The sequence below is a fragment of the Lithobates pipiens genome, unplaced genomic scaffold (genome assembly GCF_037356315.1).
Source record: "Lithobates pipiens isolate NorthernLeopardFrog02 unplaced genomic scaffold, aLitPip1_a1.2 Scaffold_11, whole genome shotgun sequence".
NCBI lineage: Eukaryota > Metazoa > Chordata > Amphibia > Anura > Ranidae > Lithobates > Lithobates pipiens.
In genome coordinates this window covers 25,801,072-25,823,934 of record NW_027507696.1, presented here as the reverse complement: position 1 = coordinate 25,823,934, position 22,863 = coordinate 25,801,072, and the positions used below count along the sequence as shown (strand labels likewise).

Below are 22,863 nucleotides of genomic sequence, written 5' to 3'. Positions count from 1 at the left end.
TGGCATTATGTTCCATCTGAAATTAATCCTGCAGATCATGCCAATAGGCTAGTGTCTGCAAGTGTCTTTGAATGAATGAATGAAATTGGAAATTCTTCTTGGTTAACAGGGTCTGAATTCCTCCTGGTTCATCCAGAAGAAACCACAGAGGATGTCTTCAGTCTTCTAGAACCTGACAAGGATCCAGAGATTTGTCCTGAAGTTAAAACCCTCATCACCAGAACTGAAAAAAGACTCGTCTTGGGCTGTCAACGTTTTGAACGTTTCTCCAAGTGGAGAAGGCTTGTATGCACCATCGCAAGGTTAGTTCATATTGCAGTTTGCTTCCACACAAAGCCCACAGATGTTCACTGTCAAGGTTGGCACGTGTGCCAAAAGCTTCTTTCTACTAAAGACATTGTGAAGGTGAATTGATCATAATACACAGTGTAAAACAGAGTGTCTGGCTCAGAAATTAAATGTATCCGTGACAAAAGGGACATTGCAAAAAATAGTCCAATTGTTCACCTGAATCCATTCATTGACAATGATGGTATGTTGAGGGTTGGTAGACGTTTAAACAAGGTTGAGTTCAGTGAGCAAGAACAGAATCCACTCATTATACCTGCTCGCCAACACATCACCACTTTGCTCATATAGCACTACCATGAAGGGGTTAAGCACCAAGGTAGACACTTCACAGAGGGTACCATAAGAGCTGCAGGCCTTTGGATTAAAGGAGCAAAAAGACAGATCACAGATACACTCCACAGCTGTGTTCAGTGCCGCAAACTGAGAGGAAAACACCAGAAACAGCAAATGTCAGATTTGCCAGCTGACAGGTTAAGCACTGACCCAACTTTCACTCATGTTGGTCAGGATGTCTTTGGGCCATGGATGGTAACAGCCCGCAGAACTCGAGGTGGCGAGGCAAATAGCAAACGATGGGCAGTGCTGTTCACTTGCATGAGTGTGCGTGCAGTACACATTGAAGCAATACAATCTATGGATGCCTCAAGTTTCATGAATGCTTTAAGATGATTCCTAGCCATCAGAAAACCAGTCAAGACACTAAGATCTGACTGTGGAACTCATTTCGTTGGAGCCTGTCGAGAGTTACAGCTCAACTCTAGGCCAATCCAAGACCTTTTAGCTGAAAAAGGCTGTACATGAATTTTCAATCCTCCTCATTCTTCCCACATGGGTGGCTCATGGGAGAGAATGATAGGCATCACACGTAAAATATTGGATTCTATGTTTATGGACTTTAATTCCACAAGACTTACCCACAAGATTCTAACTACCTTCCTGGCAGAGGCATTTGCCATAATTAATTCAAGACCATTTTTTCCAGTGTCCAAAGATCCAGAGACCCCAACTATTCTCCCCCCGCTACTCTTCTTACCCAGAAGCTTGGAACTGTTCCTGTTCCTGGAAAATTTAAAGCAGGAAATCTGTGCTATGACCAGTGGAAGCGAGCACAACACCTCTCCAACTGCTTCTGGAATCGTTGGAAGATGGAGTATCTTTCTACTCAACAAGGATGCAGGAAATGGCAAAAGCTGAACCCTAGTATACAAGTTGGAGATCTTGTTCTGCTTAAGGACCAGCAAGCTGAAAGAATCGAATGGCCCATGGGACTTATTGTAAAGAGCGTTCCTAGTGATGACGGTAAGGTATGTAAGGTGGAGGTGAAGGTTTCAAGACAAGGGACTGTAAAGACTTTCATCAGACCTATCACAGAACTTATTCAGCTATTACCCTCTGGAGAATGAACTTGTTTGCCTATGCTGCTAGATCCTACCTGTAACTTCAAGAAGAAAGTGTCTTGAACTTTAGTTGATATAACTTGAAGCCTTAAATTAAGAGTTATTGTTATTGCATTATATGCATGTTCTTTTTATGTCTTTCAGGTCTTTAAGACATCTAGCAAATTACACTGTTTGTTATTTGCAGTTGCATAACTACCTTTCTGATGTATATAGTGACATTTACCATGCCAGCCGGGGAGTGTGCTGCCCCAACATTTGTCTTTGTACTCCTCACCTGGTTTCCGCCACATATGCTTGACACCATCAGACCACAGGACATGGTTCCAGTAATCCATGTCCTTAGTCTGCTTGTCTTCAGCATACTGTTTGCGGGCTTTCTTGTGCATCATATTTAGAAGAGGCTTCCTTCTGGGATGACAGCCATGCAAACCAATTTTATGCAGTGTGCAGCGTATAGTCTGAGCACTGACAGGCTGACCCTCTACCCCTTCAACCTCTGCAGCAATTCTGGCAGCACTCATAGGTCTATTTCCCAAAGACAACCTCTGGATATGACGCTATGTACATGCACTCAACTTCTTTGGTCAACCATGGTGAGACCTGTTCTGAGTGGAACCTGTCCTGTTAAACCGCTGTATGGTCTTAGCCACCGTGCTGCAGCTCAGTTTTAGGGTCTTGGCAATCCTCTTATAGCCTAGGCAATCTTTATGTAGAGCAACAATTCTTTTTTTTCAGATCCTCAGAAAGTTCTTTGCCATGATGTGCCATGTTGAACTTCAAGTGACCAGTATGCGAGAGTGAGAGCAATAACACCAAATTGAACACACCTGCTCCCCATTCACACCTGAGACCTTGTAACAATAACGAGTCACATGACATCGGGGAGGGTAAATGGCTAATTGGACCAAATTTGGACATTTTCACTTAGGGGTGTACTCACTTCTGTTTCTAGCGGTTTAGACATTAATGGCTGTGTTGAGTTATTTTGAGGGGACAGCAAATTTACACTGTTATACAAGCTGTACACTCACTACTTTACATTGTAGCAAAGTGTCATTTCTTCAGTGTTGTCACATGAAAAGATATAATAAAATATTTACAAAAATGTCAGGGGTGTACTCAATTTTGTGAGATACTGTATTCCTTAATGTGCATGCAATAGTGGCTATTGGTTTCTATATTTGACAAATTCTCTCACATTGAAACAATATCAACATCTAAATAATATCACCACATTTTTTTATATAATAATAAAGTGCAACTAATGCCGCGTACACATGACCGGACTTTCCGGCAGTCTAGGTCTGACGGTCTTCCCAACGGAAGGACTTCCGAACGAACGGACTTGGCCACACACGAACGGACTAAGTCTGTTCGAAAGTCCATTTGTTTTGAACGTGATGACGTAAGATGGGACTAAAAAGGAAGTTCAATAGCCAGTAGCCAAAAGCTTCCCTTGCGTTGTATTTCATCCGTCGGACCAGCATACAGACGAACGGTTTTCCCGATAGGAATTGAGTCAGTTGGACAGATTTGAAACATGTTCTATTTCTAGGTAAGTCTGATTTTTATAGAGAAAAACGATCGGATTAGCCCACGCGCGATCGGATTGTCCGGTCGTGTGTACGCGGCATAAGTATTAAAGTTCTCCCAGTGTTTGTGCAATAATTTAAAAACTCCTTCAAATAAAAGTGACATATACCCACAGGTACATTCATATGTCACTTTTATTTGAAGAGTTATTTAATTATTGCAAAAACCCCGGGAGAAATTTTAATACTTAGTTTCATTTTATTATTATACAGTATATAAAAAAATTGGTGATGTTATTTAGATGTTGATATTGTTCAGACTCGGTTCCCACTGGTGCGATGCGGGAAACCCTGCGAATCCAGTGCGGGTTCCCTCATTGCAACTGAATCGCCGGAAGTTCACACTGCCCTCTGCAAACCGCTGCGGGTGTCAATACAAAGTTAATGACACTCCCAGAACGCAGTGCGAACTGTGAATTCGGACAGGAATCGGATTGCATAGGTGTTCACACCCATGCAATCCAATTCTGGTGTGGACAAAAGAAAGGTTCCTGCCCGATTTTGGTCCGAATGCAATGCAAATTCAGCCATACAATCTGTATGGCTGAATTTGCATCGCACAGACATCGAATGTGATCTGCATAGCAGTGCGGTGTGAATCACATGCAATGTCTGACATTGCACGAGTGTGAACCGACACTCAATGTGAGAGAATGTGTCAAATATAGGAACCAATAACCACTATTGGATACACATTAATGAATATAATAAAATTTTATATAATTTATTTACATATTATATAAGCAAAGCGGCACATTCATATTTATACTTTTTAATTTGCATATGTGTGGACACATCAAATAAATGCGAGCAGCTGCTGAAATTGAAATCATCCCTCCTACACCTTTAAGTGATTGCGCACGGGATTTCCCACACAAATCGCTTTTTCTCCTATGTTTTCTCTCTTTGATTGTGAACTGTCTACATGCTAGTGTAAGTATTTTTTTATAGGAAGAAGGGGACATTTACTAATAAAACTTTAATAGCTAAAGGCGATCTGTATACCACAAAAGTTGTACACTATCTCAGAGCAATTTCAGAGCCTACTATTGGTCCATAATATTGTGCTTTGTACAATGTACATTTTCATTCAAGTACCTAAAAAATAAAAAGCATACACAACTCAATTTGCACTTTAATGCTGTTTGAAACACATAACCAAAAATGTAATATATTGCAGCTTACTAATCATTGGGTGTGGTGGCTGCATCAGTTTTCTTTTCTTTGTCTTTTTTCCCTTCTGTTTTCACCTGATGATCCGCCCAGTAACACACCTCCTGTATTAGAGTACCCCCACTCTGGATAAAGGACACAGAGGCACCTTTGGACAACATCATTATCAGCTTGGGGGGAAAGGGAGTGTTAGATGTACTAGCAGATTTAAAGTGTTACTAAACCCACAACAGTAAAATCAGTCTTTATATGCAGTAATGCATTCTTGTTATACTCACTGTGGAACCTAAGGGGTTAATTCTTTGCATTGTGTATAAAAGCTGTTTGATCCTGTCTCTCTGATCCTCCTCTTCTTCCACTGTCTCCAAAAAATAACCTGATATTTACAGAGCCAGGGGACGGGCTGCACATGCTCAGTTTGGTGTGTATTGCTAGAGAGTTTTTTTTTTTTTGGGAGGGTGCATGTGATCAGCATAGGGCCAATTAGCACTGTCCAGACAAGTCCAGACAGAGGATCAGGGGAGAATGAGAACTCCTCCTACAAGCTTTACTAGTTCACAATACTGCTATACACTGCTGATGAGAAAAGGTATTTAGCAATTTATATTTACTACAATAATTGCATTCATTGTTTTGTGTACTATGGGAGACCAGGTATAGTGAATGTAGGTTTAGAAACAGTTTAAAGTGTTACTAAACCCAGTAATATGAAAATAGTTCCCACAGTGCCTTTTTACATTAAAATACTGCTACTACTATATACCTTTTTGGATGATCTGTATACCACTCTTGCATGATAAACTGTACAGTTTCTCCAGTGCTGAGAGTTCAGGTAGGAGGAGATTTCTACTACGGCCGGTATACATGCCCACACGTGTGATGTCAATATCATGTGACCTGGCTAGCTCTAATAACAAGGAAATGTTCTCTCCAGCATAAACGATACAACTGAGCATGTGCAGGTTGGCTACCCTGCCTGTGTTAGCTGGCCTTCCCCAGATAGACAGTGCAGGAGGGGGAGGATCTGTGCATACAAGATAAAACAGGCTTTTTACACAATGCAGAGGATTAACCCCTTAACTTCCACAGTGAGTATAACAAGCATGCTGTGCTGCATATACAGACTGATTTTACTGTGGTAGGTTTAGTAACAATTTCAATTCACAAATTGAAGCCAAACTCCAGCTAATGCTTTATAAACAGTTACTGCAATCCATTTTTTTCCTTTTGGGATAAAGAGTTTTAATAAATAACAGATAACAGCTGATCATTGTAAGCACCCCTGTTAGTGTTACATGGTTTGTCTCATCTCTGTATCTGATACGTTCTGCCGGAGAGCCTGTTCTTTTGAAAAACAACAAACTTACTGGCTTGATCACCAGATGAAAATAGAAGAGAAAGCCTAAAAAAGAAAACAAATGCAGCCATCACATCTAAGAAGTGGTAAACTGCAATATAATATATGCTTTCGGGTTTAATACTGCTTTAACTGGAGTTGTCCTTAAAAATTTTCTCCCACAATAACATATTCTCACATTGATATTCATCAACTGGTATGATGTTGTTTCCATGCCAGGCTTACACAACAATTTGCTTTAAAATACCATAAATGTAGGGTACCAAAAGTTAATTGCCATCCTATGAAGCAGGGTCATATACCTGATTCAGGCAAATACAATTTGAGAGCTGTTTAGGCATAGTTAAGATAACTAACTCATGGATTATTATTAGGGAAAGGTGAAAATGACTGCCAAAATTCAGTATACTTACCTTTGACTTATCCCAGCACAAACAGGGCTTGTAGTTGGCTTCACAAAAATAAGATCTAGCAGGATCCTAGCTTAACCACTTCAGCTCCGGCCTGACCAGGCCATTTTTTGCTATAGGGCACTGTGTTGTTTTAAAAAACAGTTGCGCAGTCGTGCAATGCTGCACCCAAATAAAATTGATGTTTTTTTCCCACAAATAGAGCTTTCTTTTGGCATTATTTGATCACCTCTGTGGTTTTTATTTTTTGCGCTATAAACAAAAATAGACCGACAATTTTGAAGAAAAAAACAATATTTTTTACTTTCTGCTATAAAACATGTCCATTAAAAAAATGTTAATCATATTTCTTCATCGGTTTAGGCCAATATGTATGTATTCTGCTACATGTTTTTGGTAAACCAAAAAAAACAATAAGCGTGTATTGATTGGTTTGCGCAAAAGTTATAGTGTCTAGAAACTATGGGATAGATTTATGGACTTTTTATTTTTTTATTTTTTTACTAGTAATGGTGGCGATCAGCAATTTTTAGAGGGACTGCGACATTGTGCCAGACAAATCAGATACCTATCTGACACTTTTGACACTTTTTGGGGACCAGTGACATTATTACAGTGATCAGTGCTAAAAAATTCACTGTCACTGTACTAATGACACTGGCAGAGAAGGGGTTAATATTGGGGGCGACCAAAGGGTTAAGTGTGTACTTAGGGGGTGTTTTCTAACTGTAGGGGGGGTGGTTTGACTGGGGGAAACAGAGATCTGTGTTTCTGCTTAGCGTGTGTGATAATGAACTCAAATGGAGGCAGCCATATTCAATAAATATTAGCTAACAGATTAAGGAGCCACCATAGTATTTTTCCCTTTTGCTAGCAATATCTGATAGCATTAGGAGGAACACAAAGTGGGAAAACCTACCATGCGCCGAGTTGCCTGCACTAACAAATTGTTAGTATTTTATTAAAGCGGAGGTCCACCCTAAAGTGGACCTTACGCTCATTGGAATCCTCCCCTCCTCCGGCACCACAATTGGCACCTTTCAGGGGGGAGGGGGGTGCAGGTACCTGTACAGTACAGGTATCTGCACCCACTTCCGGTGTAGATTCTGCAGAAGGTACGCCCCTTTCCGCAGAATCTACGCCCCTTTTCGAAAGTCCCCCGCTGCCTGCTGGGAAACACACGGATCCCAGAGACAGCGGGGACCATCCTTATTGCGCAGCGTGACTCGCGCATGCGCAGTAGGGAACCGGGAAATGAAGCCGAAAGGCTCCACTTCCTGATTCCCATACCCAAGATGGCGGCGGCAGCACCCGAGAGACGATCGAAAGATCGGCTTCGGGTGCCGACATTGCGGGCGCGCTGGGCGGGTAAGTGTCACTATTTTAAAAGTCAGCAGCTGCAGTATTTGTAGCTGCTGGCTTTTAAAAAAAAAAAAACGGCGGACTCCCGGTGGACTCCCGCTTTAAGAACACTTTATTATTATTATTATTATACACAATTTATATAGCGCCAACAGTTTACACAGTGCTTTACAATGTAGAGGGGGACAGCACAATTACAGTACAGTTCAATACAGAAGGGAGAGGAGGACCCTGCTCATAGAGTTTACATTCTAAAGGAGGGGGTGGTGGTACAAAGGGTAATAGATGCGGGGAATGATTTGATGGGGGTTTAAGATTTGTAAGCTTTAAGATTTTATTTTAATTTCCATAATTTATTTGTCATTTGAGAATTAATAGGAACAGGTTTTTTTAATCTGACGGCAGAACAAACGACAGAATAAATGTAAACAAGGGCCAGCTCAGGGCAATGTTAAATGATAATGAAAAACTCAATAAAAACGATTTGCAAAAAAAAAAAAACAAGGGTCAGCTCTTTGAATACTTGGGTTTTTTTGTTTTTGTTTTTTTGCTGCTTGTGTGACATTGGGGAGATTTTCCTTCATTTGCTCTCCTATTGAAATATATATTTTAGGTAGATAGATCCTATAATTTTCATTAAAAAATAAATAGTTGCTTGAATTTATTTTTATTTATTTATTTTTTATTTTTTTATGGTTGAACTAGATGGACTTGTGTCTTTTTTCAACCTGACTAACTATGTAACTATATAAAAGAGAGTGTGTGTGAGTGAAGGGATACACAGTTCATCATGAAGAATGGGGTAGCCAATCTGATTGTTTCATTCATTCTCCTATAATCACTAGAAATATGACACAAACAAACAAACCTGTTGGTTACCACAAACAACAAAAATCGTTTTTTCAAAAAACTAGACCTATTGCAATCCTTGCTTAGAAATCCATTACTTTTGTTAAAAAAAATAAAATAAAAAAAATAAAATACTGCTTATCGGTCCACCACTTATACAGTCTCTCCATATATTCTAGTTACATTATAACTGACGAGTGCATTCCCTCTTTCTTGCATTATTGACATTAAAGCGGTTCTTCACCCTAAAGGGGAAGTTCCGCTAGTATTATCCCTCCCCCCTCCGGTGCCACAATCGGCACCTTTCGGGGGGGAGGGGGGTGCAGTTACCTGGATAATCCAGGTATCTGCACCCACTTCCGGCCAGACCGCCGCATGGCTCCGCCCACCCCCGCATGGCTCCAACCCCCCCCCCCCCCGTTGTGTTCTGGGAAACACACAGTTCCCAGAGACACAGCGGGGGACCAAAAGAGAAGCGCAACTCGCGCATGCGCAGTAGGGAACCGGGCAGTGAAGCCCTCATGCTTCACTTCCCGATTCCCTGACAGAGGATGGCGGCGGTGGCTGCAGCGAGACGAGCGATCGCTCGTTATCTGCCGCCGACATCGCTGGAACCTGGGACAGGTAAGTGTGATATTATTAAAAGTCAGCAGCTGCAATATTAGTAGCTGCTGGCTTTTAATATTTTTTTTTTAGGTGCAGCTCCTCTTTAAATTAACTTCATGAATAATGGGGGACAAAAAACAATCTTTCTGATACCAATATATGCTATTGAAACCACTTTTTGAGCCTGCAAGGGTGGGTTCACATATCTGCAGTGCGATTTGCAGTCTGGTGTCCTGTGCGTTTCTGTTGCGATTCAGGCGTGAATTATTCCCTGAATTCGCACCTGAACTGGACCCAAAAACACACAGGATTCTTTTCAAAACCACACCGCAGCTGCCCCGGACATGTGTGAACCGGTTCCATTGAAAGCTGGTCACACTCACATGTTATGTAAATTGGATGCTGTTAAAAAACGCATCCAGTTCGCATATATGTGAACCCAGCCTTGGCATCCTGGAAGCACACAGGGAAGGCATGGTGACATAATGAACTGAACATTAGAAAGTAAGATCATGTGCTGTGCTCTTGTATGTTTGATGACTGAATTATTTATATGATGGACCCTCTATATTAGAAATGTTTTCTCTTAAACCTGAAGTTTAATCTGCTATATATGCGCCCTCCCCCATGCTTATGAAAGCTTTCAGTAAAACCTTTCCATTTTCTTTGCATACCATATTTTAGACCTAGTGACCTCATCATTGGATCTTTGTGCTTCTCTATGTAATAATGCAGTTCATGGGTGGTGGGAGGGGCCATCAGGGTGCCATACATCCTGAAAAGGTCTGAATATGCCTCTTAACCTCTTAAGGACCGCCTCACGCTGATATACGTTGGCAGAATGGCACAAGCTCGTACAGGTACGTTGCCCTTTAAGTGCCCAGCTGTAGGTCGCGAGTGCACCGCCGGCAGCGCACTCGCAACCCGGTCCTGAGCTCTGTGACCATGGCCGCGGGTCCCGCGGACCTGATCGCCGCCGGTGTCCCACAATCGGGTCACAGAGCTGAAGAACGAGGAGAGGTAAGTGTAAACAAACCTCTCCTCGTGCTTCCTAGTGAGGCTGTCACTGATCCTCTGTTCCCTGTTATGAAAGACGATCAGTGACGTCACACGCCAAGCCACGCCCCTTACAGTAAAAAAAACACACACACTTAACCCCTACACTGCCCCCTAGTGGTTAACCCCTTCACTGCCGTGACATTTTTACAGTAATCAGTGCATTTTTTCGCTGTATTAATGCCAATGGTCCCAAAAATGTGTCAAAATTGTCCGACGTGTCCGCCATAATGTCGCAGTCACAATAAAAAAAGATTGCCACCATTACTAGAAAAAAAATATTAATAAAAATGCCATAAAACTATCGCCTTTATTTTGTAGATGCTATAATCAATAAACGCTTATTGCGATTTTTTTTTACCAAAACTATGTAGAAGAATACATATCGCCCCAAACTGAGGAAAGCAAATGTTTTTTTATATATTTTTGGGGGATATTTATTATAGCAAAAAGTAAAAAATAATGCATTTTGTTCAAAATTGTCGCTCTATTTTTGTTTATAGCGCAAAAAATAAAAACCGCAGAGGTGATCAAATACCACCAAAAAAAAGCTCTATTTGTGGAAAAAAAAGGAAGCCAATTTTGTTGGGTAGCCACGTCGCATGACCGCGCAATTGTCAGACCCGAAGGGCCTGGTATGGACTGGGGGGGGAACCAAACGCCAATTTTTTCCTTGATTTTTTATCTATATTGTCGGGAGCCGGCAATACATTACAGCTGCGAGCAAGTTTAAATTACATTTTCTCATTTAGAAATATTATTTTGCTGCGGCACTGTTCTACACATCACACAGATGCGCCACTTTTACAGGCAGACTAAGGTGGCCCCCCAGACACAATATTTAAAGGAATATTTAATTTTTATTGTTTCACTTTAAGCATTATTAAAATCATTGCTCCTGAAAAAACGATCACTTTAACCACCTCAATACAGTGCACTCACACCCCCTTCCTACCCAGACCAATTTTCAGCTTTCGGCGCTCTCACAGTTTGAATGACAATTACTCAGTCATGAAACACTGTACCATATGAAACTTGCATCCTTTTTTTCACACAAATAGAGCTTTCTTTTGGTGCTATTTAATCACTAGTGTTTGTTTTTTTTTTGTGCTATAAATAAAAAAAGAGCATAACGTTGTGACGTGGTTTCTGTAGTAAAATTTTGCTAATTAGTAATTTTTCTTCATACATTTTGGCCAAAATTTATACCACTACATATCTTTGGTAAAAATAACTCAAATTATTGTATAATATTTACTTTGTGAAAGTTATCTACAATCTATGGTGCCAATCACTGAAAATTGATCCCATCTGATCAATCCTTCATTACATCAGGTGAATCTAATTTCTTGAGACACTAACAAGTCAATAAAGTAAAAATACCCCCCAAATTACCCATTTTTAGAAAGTAGACATCCCAATGTATTAAGTAAGTAGCATGGTGAGTTTTTTTAAGTTGTCATTTTTTCCCCACCATTCTTTGAAAAATGAAGATTTTTTTTTTTACAAAATTGTCATATTATCATCATATTTCTCACACACAGCATATGCATAAAACAAATTACACCCCAAAATACATTCTGCTACTCTTCCTGAGTATGGCGATGCCACATGTGTGAGACTTTTACACAGCCTGGCCAGATACTAAGGACCAACATTGAAGTAGCACCTTCAGGCGTTCTACGAGCATAAATGACACATCTCATTTCTCAACCACCTATTACATTTTTGAAGGCCTTGGAGCACCAGGACAATGGAATTGCCCACAAAATGACTGCATTTTGGAAAGCAAACACCCCATCGTATAATCTTCGAGACATAATAAGTCTTTTGAATGGTTAATTTTTTTCCAGAAGTTTTTGGAAAATGTGGGAAAAAAATGAAAAGACATTTTTTTTACACAAAGTTATCAATTTATAAGATATTTCTAACACATAGCATGTACATAGCATAAATTACACCCCAAAATACATTACGCTACTCTTCTCGAGTATGGTGATACCACATTTGTGAGACTTTTACACAGCCTGGCCACATACAGAGGCCCAACATTGAAGTAGCACCTTCAGGTGTTCTAGGAGCATAAATTACACATCTCATTTCATTCCTACCTATCACACTTTTGAAGGTACTTGAGCACCAGCCCAGTGGAATTACCCACAAAATGACCCCATTTTGAAAAGCAAACACCCCAACGTATATTCTATGAGGCATGGGCTGCAGACAGGTACTCGGGTAACTTGATGAGCTGCAGACAGGTACCCGGGTTACTCTGATGGGTTGGTGACAAGTACTCGGTTATTCTGATGGGCTAGTGACAGGTACTCGGTTACTCTGATGGGCTGGTGACAGGTACTTGGGTACTTTGATGGCCTGGTGACAGGTACTTGGGTACTCTGATGGTCTGGTGACAGGCACTCGGGTATTCTGATGGCCTTGTGACAGGTACTCAGGTACTCTGATGGGCTACAGATAGGTACTCGGGTACTCTGATGGGCTGGTGACTGGTATTCGGGAACTCTGAAGGGCAGTGACAGGTACTCGGTACTCATATGAACTGTGACAAGTACTCATATGGACTGTAACAGGTACTTGGGTACTCATACGGACTTTGACAGGTACTCATATGGACTGTGACAGGTACTCGGGTACTCAGATGAACTGTGACAAGTACTCAGGTACTCATATGGACTGTGACAGGTACTCGGATACTCGGGTACTCAGATGAACTTTGACAGGTACTCGGGTACTCAGTTGAACTGTGACAGGTACTCGGGTAGTCAGATGGACTGTGACAGGTACTCAGATACTCAGATGAACTGTGACAGGTACTCAGATGAACTGTGACAGGTACTCATATGGACTGACAGGTACTCAGATGAACTGTGACAGGTACTTTGATGGGTGGTGACAGGTCCTCTTTATTGGGGGGGCAATCAGTGTGATTGGTGTACACTGTAAGTGGTAACTAGATGTTACTGCAATCTCCTTCTCACACAAGATCGGTGTGTGAGAAGAAGAACCCAGTAACATCTTCTTACCGCGGTTTGTTGACATTTAGTGATCGTCTGTGAAAGGATCACAGCCAATCACGTGGTAAACAGCTACTGGCCAATGGCTGTTTACCAGAATTGGTGATGAGCAGTGTTCCCGGGAACACGCCGCCACCCATGTGTACGTGCAGCGTGCTTGCAATCGAGCGCATACGCCGTGCAAAGTGGGGTGGTACCACCTGTGAACGCCGTGACTTCATCACAGCCAATCATGTGGTAAACAGCCATGCCCAATGGCTGTTCATCCCCCTCAGTGCCGAGCAGTGTCTCAGTGACACGCTGCCACTGAAGGTACAGGGGAAGGTACAGGGATGCATGAATGCAAACACGCACATTCCCTGTTTAAATGGACAGACGTCACATGACGCCCACCCAGAACGAGAGCCACGCCACCTGGCCGTCATATGACGGCTGGCAGGCAGCAAGCGGTTAAAAACTTTTTTTGCATTGATACATATCCTCTAGAGCAGTCCCCGGGTCCCCAAACACTGTTTATGACAATAACTTGCATATAAGACTTTAAAATTAGCACTTTCGATTTTTCATGTTCGTGTCCCATAGACTTTAATGGAATTTGCATGTTCGCTAGAAATTTTTGCCTGTTCGCATGTTCTGGTGCTAACCGAACCGGGGGGGGGGGGGGGGGGGAGTGTTCGGCCCATCCCTACTGTCAAGGCACAAGGCAAAACATTGGCTTGGCTAAAACAGCAACAGTGGACCACTTCCTAGTTTCTGTGTCACAATAACATGCCCCTGACTTCTTTCCAAGAATTCTTTACACAGTTACATTGGTTCAGCTTGAATCAATTTAACTATGCATATACTATACCTGTGGGATCCCTATAGAAGCTTGAAATAATCTCCCCCAGCTTCTATGTCCCTGATTCTTTGATTGAATGAGGTGGAGAGAGTGATGTCACTGGTCTGCCTCTTTACCTAATCCAATCAGAGGATGCTTTGCATTCACTGAGAACATGAAAAACATTCTCTGAATGGTGTCCATGCTGAGCAGGAGAACTCCTGTGTTCAGAATGCAGCAGGACAGCCGCTTAGAACAGAACTCAGAAGGTAGTGGAGAACACTGGAGTAGCGGTGTGATTTCCAGCTCTACAGGGAACCCACAGTTATAATATATGCATATTTATACTGGTCCAAGCTGGACCAATGTAACTATGTAAAAAAATGCCATGCCTATAATTTTTCTTTAAATGTCTGAAGATTACAATATAAACTTTATCAGAAGAAAAATACTGGTGCTTACTAGTGCATGGTAATATGCTGCTAGTGGAATTAACATCTCTCAATAAAGTGCACATTCTACTGATGGCCTAGATAAGATAGCAGCACTCTTGGTGTCCAGTACAGAATTCCACATCTCTTGTTTAATTTGTATCAATACTTTTTTAGAAAAATATAAGTGAGAAAGTATTATGGGGTAACTGTGGTAGGCCAAAAAGGCCACACTGTTATCCCAGGGAAGCAGTTGGGTAACACTGTTACAAACTCTTCACCGAACAGTTTAGGTAATTTATTTATTAAAGGTACTTATATAGCATAGTTAATTTCTGCAGCTCTTTAGACATTTATTATACATTCACATCAGTCCCTGACCTCAAAGAGCTTAAAATCTAAGGTCCCTAACTCACATTCATACATACACTTACTTACTAGGGCTAATTTGGATAGGAGCCAATTAACTTACCAGCATGTCTTTGGAGTGTGGGAGGAAACCTACGCAAGCTCAGAGAGAACATGCAAACTCCAGGCAGGTAGTGCCGTAATTGGGATTCGAGCCAACAACCCTAGTGCTGCTAGGTGGAAGTGCTAGATACTGTGTGTAATATTTGTAAGACCGATTTAAATGAAAACTAGAGATCACTATTAAAAAAGCATATAGTTCTGTTATATACAATGTAAAAATTAAATAAAATTTAAAGTCAAGTGACAAGCCGTTTTTTTCATTTTAGCAAAAAGGCAAACTTTTAATTTTTGGTCATAAAATGTGCGTGTATATACAGAGTTTCTAACACCATGTTTATATGGACCATGGGTATGTTTGAAGTGAGAGCTGAATTTTCCAAACCAGAAAGTATTTTGGTAATTGCCGTACACAGCATCCAAAGATCATTAATTGTCTTGTCTTTACCAAAGCCAATATCTTAAAGAAAACATCAGAATTTGCAATGTGCCATAACTACTGTAAAATATATTTACTATTGGCATACTAGATAGCCAGAACAAACTTTGAGAGCATAGGTATATGCTACAAAATATAGGTAAAAAAACTAATAATACGACAAATATTAGAAAGAAAAACTGACCTAATTTTAATCATTCCTTTCAATTATCGTGCCTTTTCTGACTTTCTAGCAGATGATAAAATGCAATTCAGATAGTTGGAGGCACTGATTACTAGGATTTTCTAATATGATGTTGAAGGACCAAAGGACCACTATGTACTGTGGTCAGCATCAGGCAAGAAATGCGATTGGAGCTCAGCAAAATTGTATACTGATGGACAGATTTCTCCCTGCCTCCTGTTCCTGTGGAAATATCTGGTGATCTATGGCCAGCCAGAAGATATAAATGATTTGATAAAAAAAAGTAACACTATGTACATTTATACAAGTGATAAATGCAAGGTTTGTGAATAGCATATGACTTTACTACATTCTACTAAAAACTAGCAGCTTTGAACAAATAATATATATTTTTTAAAAATCACTATTAATGTAAAAAGCCACATAGAAATTACATGAATCCTTTAATCAAATACACTGTATTTTTTGTTCTTTTGACAAAGAAGAGTGGAAGCTTACACACTACAGAAATGGTCATGCGTTACATCGTTCTGTGTACAACTGAATACAAAAGACAAAACGAGCTGTTGATCTTACTGAGAATTGTGGAGAATAATTCATAAAAGAAAGAGGTGCCTGATTCTAATCAAACACATTGCTACTGACTAAGGAGCAGGCTTCATTCAGCAGTATCGACAGAGCAGATTTTATCATCTATATTTAAAGTAACCTGTTTAATAAAATGTAGAATAACAGCTAATGAGGAAGGCTCTGGCCGAAACGCGTTAGAATTATAGATGTAGCACTGCTGTTAGTGCCCAATAAAGATTTGTAAGAAGAAGCAATCGTGTTGCCCGCATTTCTTGATAATAAGGAAACATAAATGGTACATTTGCTTGAGTAATTAATTACTTACAGTAATTAATATGAATGCTATTATTTTGACAATGTATATTGTATGTGAGTATTCAGCTGAATGCATCTCACTGCATGTGCCAGCAATATACATCTACAATTGTTTTATTTACAAGAGTTCATCATAACACGCTACAAGGTCCCTTTAATCTTGCTTCCTTACAACAGGTTTCAAATGAAGCAATGACATAGACAGGTTTACAAGGTTTATTATCATGGAAACATACAGATAACCCATAGAATGCTTTCATTGTGATTACCCTCTAATCACTGAAAAAGAGATTCCCAATTTCTCATCAGCATGAAACGATAAACAGTGAATCAGTACTGGGTTTCCACCTTCGGTTTTCATAGATATGGTAATTAGGTGCAAATGCTTCAGGCTGTTTTAATGTAGATTCAAAATAATGTAGATTCAAAATATAAGACTGCCTATGATCACAAAATCACAAGGCCAGATAATATGAAGATAAAGCAATTAACAGGCAGTCTATTACATCCCAGCCCAAGAGAACCATCAGAAATCCTGTTCTATAGACAGGATGCTGGTTAATATTAAAAACATACCAAACTGTTGATTTATAAAAAGAGAAAAAAGAAAGCACAAACAGAAATGGGTACAAGCAGACCAACCTTCACAATGTACGTCACTCCAGGTCCCTGGATCTTCTCATTCGAGTGCAGCCATCCTCGAGAAGGCTTATTGACAAAGCTGCTACTTTGATTCCAATCTTCACCTCCCAGATGCATTTCATCTGAGCGTGTTTTTTTCCCTGTGCTCATCTTGCTCCCGTCCTGCTGTGAACACGGAGGGGTAGAGACAAGGTTACATGTGTTGTCTGAGGCTCCTGCTGCCGTACTTAGAGCAGGAGAGCTACCCTGTAACTTGGATCCAGCAAGCTCCTTTACTGCAGAGGAAAGGTTTTTGATACCCAACAGGCTGCCTGTGTTGGACAGTTTTAAGTGAGACACTTTGTGAATAAACGTACAAAGAGAGGTGGATCCATCTTCTTGGTCCTTCGGTAAATCTGCACTCGCAACCGGGCACGAAATTGTAGTTGGAGTACCGGCGACCGTGGAGACTTTACTGTTCATGGACAGGTTGCTCAAGAGATCATCGACCGGTGTCACAGATTCATTCTTGAAGCGGTTGTACTTGGTACGTTGAAGCATGCCCTTCTACCTAGTTTCTTTCATATGCTGTGGCAAAGCTGATGCCAGTCTAAGAACCACCTTTGCTAACATTGCCAGAGGTTCATAACGATACCTGTAAAACCTATTGCAAAAGAAAAAAAAATACAGATAGGTAGCAAAATTGTGAAAAATACCAAAGAGCATAAAGGGTTGAATTTTCCTAAGACAATTCTATATGACATTCCACTTCTGGTTAGAGCTGCCAACTCGCTCACAGCAAAAGCATGACTCACACAAATGAGGAGACCCTTTTCAACAAAAGGCTCAGTGAGCACTGCAAATCACTTCCTGTAGCACAAAAAACATCCACCCACTTACAGCACTATAGAACCAATCAATTCTCAAATTTCCTTCCCCTAACTTCGCAAACAGATCATTTCTTCAAGTTATGTCAGTTTGCCCCTTCTCCCCCAAACTGATGTACGCCTTTAACAACCCTGTTCGGTATCAAATAAAATATGCTTTCTTATATTAGGCCAAATGTGTCAGTGCAAATCCTGATTGATAGATATATAGATTAGAGTGATTGAGAGAGAGAAAAAAAAAAGTCACTATTCATCAAAATGAATCTTTATGTAACATCAGTCTAAATTTTCAAAATGCACTTTCACAAAAGTTTTTAAATAAATAAAGCTGGTTTATTCATCATCAGCTGTTTCTATAAAACACTTTACATAGACCACAGTAGCAAATACAGCAATATTTTGTGTTAAAGACTATGTAATACCGTATATATTATAATGATAGATCTGAACAAGAAACGTATTCTTTTGAGTTAATGGTTAATACTAAAGGTAGTTTAAAAGCTAGAGCATCCTTTGTTCCTAATAGGATTGAAATTCCCCTAGCGATTTACCAGGCCACAAGTGATGCTAAACAATAGACATGTAAAATAAGTGATCTGTCAAGTCTCCCACTGCAGCACATTACGTTAAAGACCCCCCCCCCCCCCCCCCCCCCCCCCCCTTATTATTCAACAACTGCAACTCAGAAAGTACAAAAGCAAAAAAAAAAAAAAACTTTCCAATAAAGATATTTAATTAGTCTAATTTGTGACACAATAAAAAAAAAAAAAGCACCTTTGCTCCCAGGAGCCACGGATAACGGAGATGTTTAATGGAAGATGGAGTTCCCAGTGCAGAAAAGCCTTTCATTAAGCAAACGACACAGCCCGCTGCAGTATCCTCACAGCCTTCATCTCACCCATTCTGTCTGTTAGCATAGCAACAACGAATACTCACATCATAGATAGTTTCAGCTGTTAGCTAATACAACGGAACACCTAAAATTCCCAAAAGCCTCTCTTCATTAGCTACAAAGGGAAAATCGCAAAAATGTGAATGAAACTCTATTTGTGTGAATGAAAAGGGCTGGCTCGCATATCAATAATTCTGTGAATGAAGCAGGGCCATGCAGCCTCTGCTTGGCAATCCCTTGGGTGCTAACCGTTCCATCCAATGAGAGACAGCCTGCATGACTCATTCAACAAAGGCTTGCTAAATAGTGGAAGAGTCCATTTTGATCACAGGCAGCATTCTTTATACAGCAAAATCTAACCTAATTAAGGAGGCAACAGACAAACAAATGCATCTTTGCAGCAGGAGACAGAAAAGGATGTTGAAGACAAAAAAAAAAAAAAGAAAGAAAATGCTGCCTGTCTGATAAAAAAAGAAAAATCCTTATCTCCAGCGTACGTTTTAGTATACCTGCTTCATTCATGAATGTGCTCATTCTGTCTAATATGCCTATTCCAGCACATTAAATTGACATATTGAGCAACATAGCCCTGCAGGATGGTCTCATGGGTAATGGATTGGACACTATATATCCTGTGGATTTAACCCCTTGCTAAGAAAAAAAGACAAGCTGCTATTTTAAAACATATATAACATTTCATGGGGTGCTGAAAAGGAAGTGGTGTGCATCGATATACAATACATGAAAAAAATGGTGTACAGTAACATATGCAGCCAACTGAATCAACGCTTTCATCAGTATGGCATACCTAGAACCATAAACTCTTTTAATTGTACAGCATAGGTTTTTGCGTGCGCAGCAATGGATTATCGGTATGCTTTAAGTCATTACACTGATGCAAAACTGCAGAAGCATGAAAAATGTCAGTGCTTACTGCTTTGCAATTATACAACATGCAATTAAAAATATGTATTTGTTTTCTGAGAAACTCTATAATATAAAAAGAGCAGTACAGTTGCAGAAATGGCAGCAAAAGCCAGTGAAATGCATATAAAGGCCTAAATAAAAAGAAGCACAGGGATAATACCATAGAGTATTTGCTGAATATAAAAATTATTTTCTTTTTAATATCGTTTTTGAAACCATAAAATGCTATATAAATGAATAAAAAGATATTTAAGTAAATGTTGACATATTCAAATCAATGTAAATAACAGTTATTCACCCAGAAAAACAAGTCATGACGTGATCTTTTATTCTCTAAAGTACCAAATTAAAATAGTATTGCTTTTTTCTTAATGGTAGAAGCACACAGATAGCCTGCATTATTTTATTTTTTTGCATCTTAAAACATGTATAAGCAATAAAGAGATATTACTGATATTATATATATATATATATATATATATATATATATATATATATATTTATTTTTTTCCTCTCTTTGAGGCTACGTCATTAGCAAGCAATTGTAAGTCTATTTACTGTTAGCTGTTCCAGCACAGTAGGGGTTTATAAAGCAGAAACATACGCAAAAAACGGCAAGATTTTCAGACTACCTGACTTTTCAAGGGAACAATTCATACAGCTACAAGCAGTGTGAGAACCCTCCCTTAGCAACAGGAGTTGCCTTGGAAACGCACACGGGAACAAGAATATGTTGGAATTCTTCAATGAAATCATTAGGTTTTGGTAGGAATAAAGCAAGCAAATAATGGTCAATTATTTACTGAAATATCGTGGGTGTATTAAAAGTTAGATGACGATACACACAAAGGTCTCGGCTGTACGCTACATATCTCCAGGCAATTTACAAAAGAGGGTTAATTTTTCTGTGAATTAGAACATGCACAACGTTATATAAGCCATTATGAAAAGAAAATGACTATGGGTGTTCACAGTGCCGTGAACATGAAAACAAAAGCTGAAATAAAATCAATATCTGCAAACTGTACCGTCAATGCAATGATTTGATGACTAGGTCAGGCAAGAAGCTTAAATAAACAGCATTCAGACTCCTACAAATGGCCATCTAGTTAAAAGATAGGTCCACCTAAACCTGATTAATCAGTTTTTGGGGATTTTGTAAATTCAATCATAATAAAATCTTGGCATGTTAAATTTGTTTGTCATATGCCAGGGTTCCCCTGTGCAGCTATGACATATTATTCTTGCCTTAATGTCAACCAATATCATCATATGTGTTTTGCTGCATTATCCACACAAATACAAATGCTGACTATGACCCCAAGAACACCATCCCTACAGTCAAGCACAGAGGTGGAAACAGTATGGTTTGTGGCTGTTTCTCTGCTGAAGGTACAGGCCCATTTTGCCGCATTGAAGGACCAATGGACGGGGCCCTGTATTGTAAAATCTTGGATGACAACCTTCTTCCCTCAGCCAGAACCCTGAAGATTGGTCGTGGATAGGTCTTCCAGCATGACAATGACCCAAAATATACTGGCAAGTCAGACATGCCACACCTGCCATGAACATAAAAATAAAAAATAAATCACCAAAAATAAAAAAAAACGATAAAGCTTTGAGGGTCATAGCTCTGCGACCTGGGGTAAGTCGCTGAGGTCTTATTCCACCACAGGTCAAAAATTGGGGCTCCTGCCTCCTATAGTTCTGGAGATACAGGCTTCTTGGGCTTCTTGTGCTTCTTGTGCAGCCTGTCAGAAGCTACATACAGAGCAGCTAGTTTAAATATAAGCTGGCACACTCTGTTTGCAGCAGACTGAGAGGCTGAGCTTGCGGTGCCTCTTACTTCTTGTCAGAGGCACTGAGCTTAATGGACAGCTTGGAACCTTGGACCAATGGTAAAGCACCTTTGGAACAAGCTGTCCAATAAAAATGCTGCAGTGGAGGCTGTCCTCTCACTGCAGTGTCATAGAAGGGAGCATGTGTCTAAAAGATACATGCTCCCTTCCAGCCCAGCCCTCTTAACTAGAAGCAAATAGCATAAGATTTACCCATAATCCCATGTTTTTCTCACACAGTTAACAAGGAGAATGAGAATCTGTTGCTGCGGAAAAGGTACTGTTTTAATCAAGCTAAATCATATATTATTATACTATATATGTTATAACATAATCATTTATCTATTTACTGGGAAATTACTGGTTGGAAGTTATAACTTCAAACTTCAGTAATTTGTCTGTTACGCCACCTGCATGAGTACAGTTTTTGAAAATATAGTAGATTACCTTAAAAACGTAAAAAAGACTCATCAGACCAGTCAATGTTTTTCCAGTCTTCTATTGTCCAATTTTGGTGAGCCTGTGCAAATTGTAGCCTCAGTTTCCTATTCTTAACTGATAGCAATGGCACCCGGTGTGATTTTCTGCTTCAAGGTTCAATGTGTTGTGCTTTCAGAGATGGTATTCTGCATACCTTGGTTGCAACAAGTGGTTGTTTGAGTTACTGTTGCCTTTCTATCATCTTGAACCAGTCTGCCCATTCTCCTCTTACCTCTGACATTAACAAAGCATTTTCGTCCACACAACTGCCGCTCACTGGATATTTTCTTTTTTTTTTGGACCGTTATCTGTAAACCCTAGAGATGGTTGTACATGAAAATCCCAGTAGATCAGCAGTTTATGAAATACTCAGACCAGCCCTTCTGGCACCAACAACCATGCCATGTTCAAATTCACTTAAATCCCCTTTCTTCCTTTATTCTGATGCTCAGTTTGAACTTCAGCAAGTCGCCTTCACCTCGTCTAGATTCCTAATACATTGCGTTTCTGCCATGTGATTGGCTGATTAGTAAGTTGTGTTACCAAGCAATTGAACAGGTGTAGATAATAAAGTGGCCGTGGAGTGTATATGCATATGTATGCTATATGGCTACCAAGAGATGGACAGACAGGATGTATAGTATATGCTGTTTGTCAAAGGCTTAAAGATACTTTGTAATGTGGACAAATACCTGTGATTGAAGAAGGTTTGAACAGCAGGCATAGCAGAAATAGCAGGCATTTTATGATTCCTGTGCCACATACTAGTTTTAGAGAAGTAAAGCTAAACTATTTCAGCTTCA

At 40.0% G+C, this 22,863-nt stretch overlaps 1 protein-coding gene across 2 annotated transcripts in view; it reads right to left on the bottom strand.

Moving 5' to 3' along the window:
* Positions 1-19,071, bottom strand: part of SHC3 (SHC adaptor protein 3) — a 162,787-nt gene extending 143,716 nt beyond the window's left edge. The window contains exons 1-2 of one of the 2 annotated variants that reach the window (XM_077469998.1): positions 18,698-19,071; positions 17,058-17,700 (exon numbers count right to left, since the gene is read on the bottom strand). In XM_077469998.1, the coding sequence (XP_077326124.1) occupies positions 17,058-17,597 (540 nt within the window). In that variant the 5' untranslated portion in view covers positions 17,598-17,700; positions 18,698-19,071. The remainder of the gene's footprint in view (positions 1-17,057; positions 17,701-18,697) is intronic. The other variant, XM_077470008.1, reaches the window with a different exon arrangement.
* Between the last annotated feature and the right edge of the window lie 3,792 nt (positions 19,072-22,863).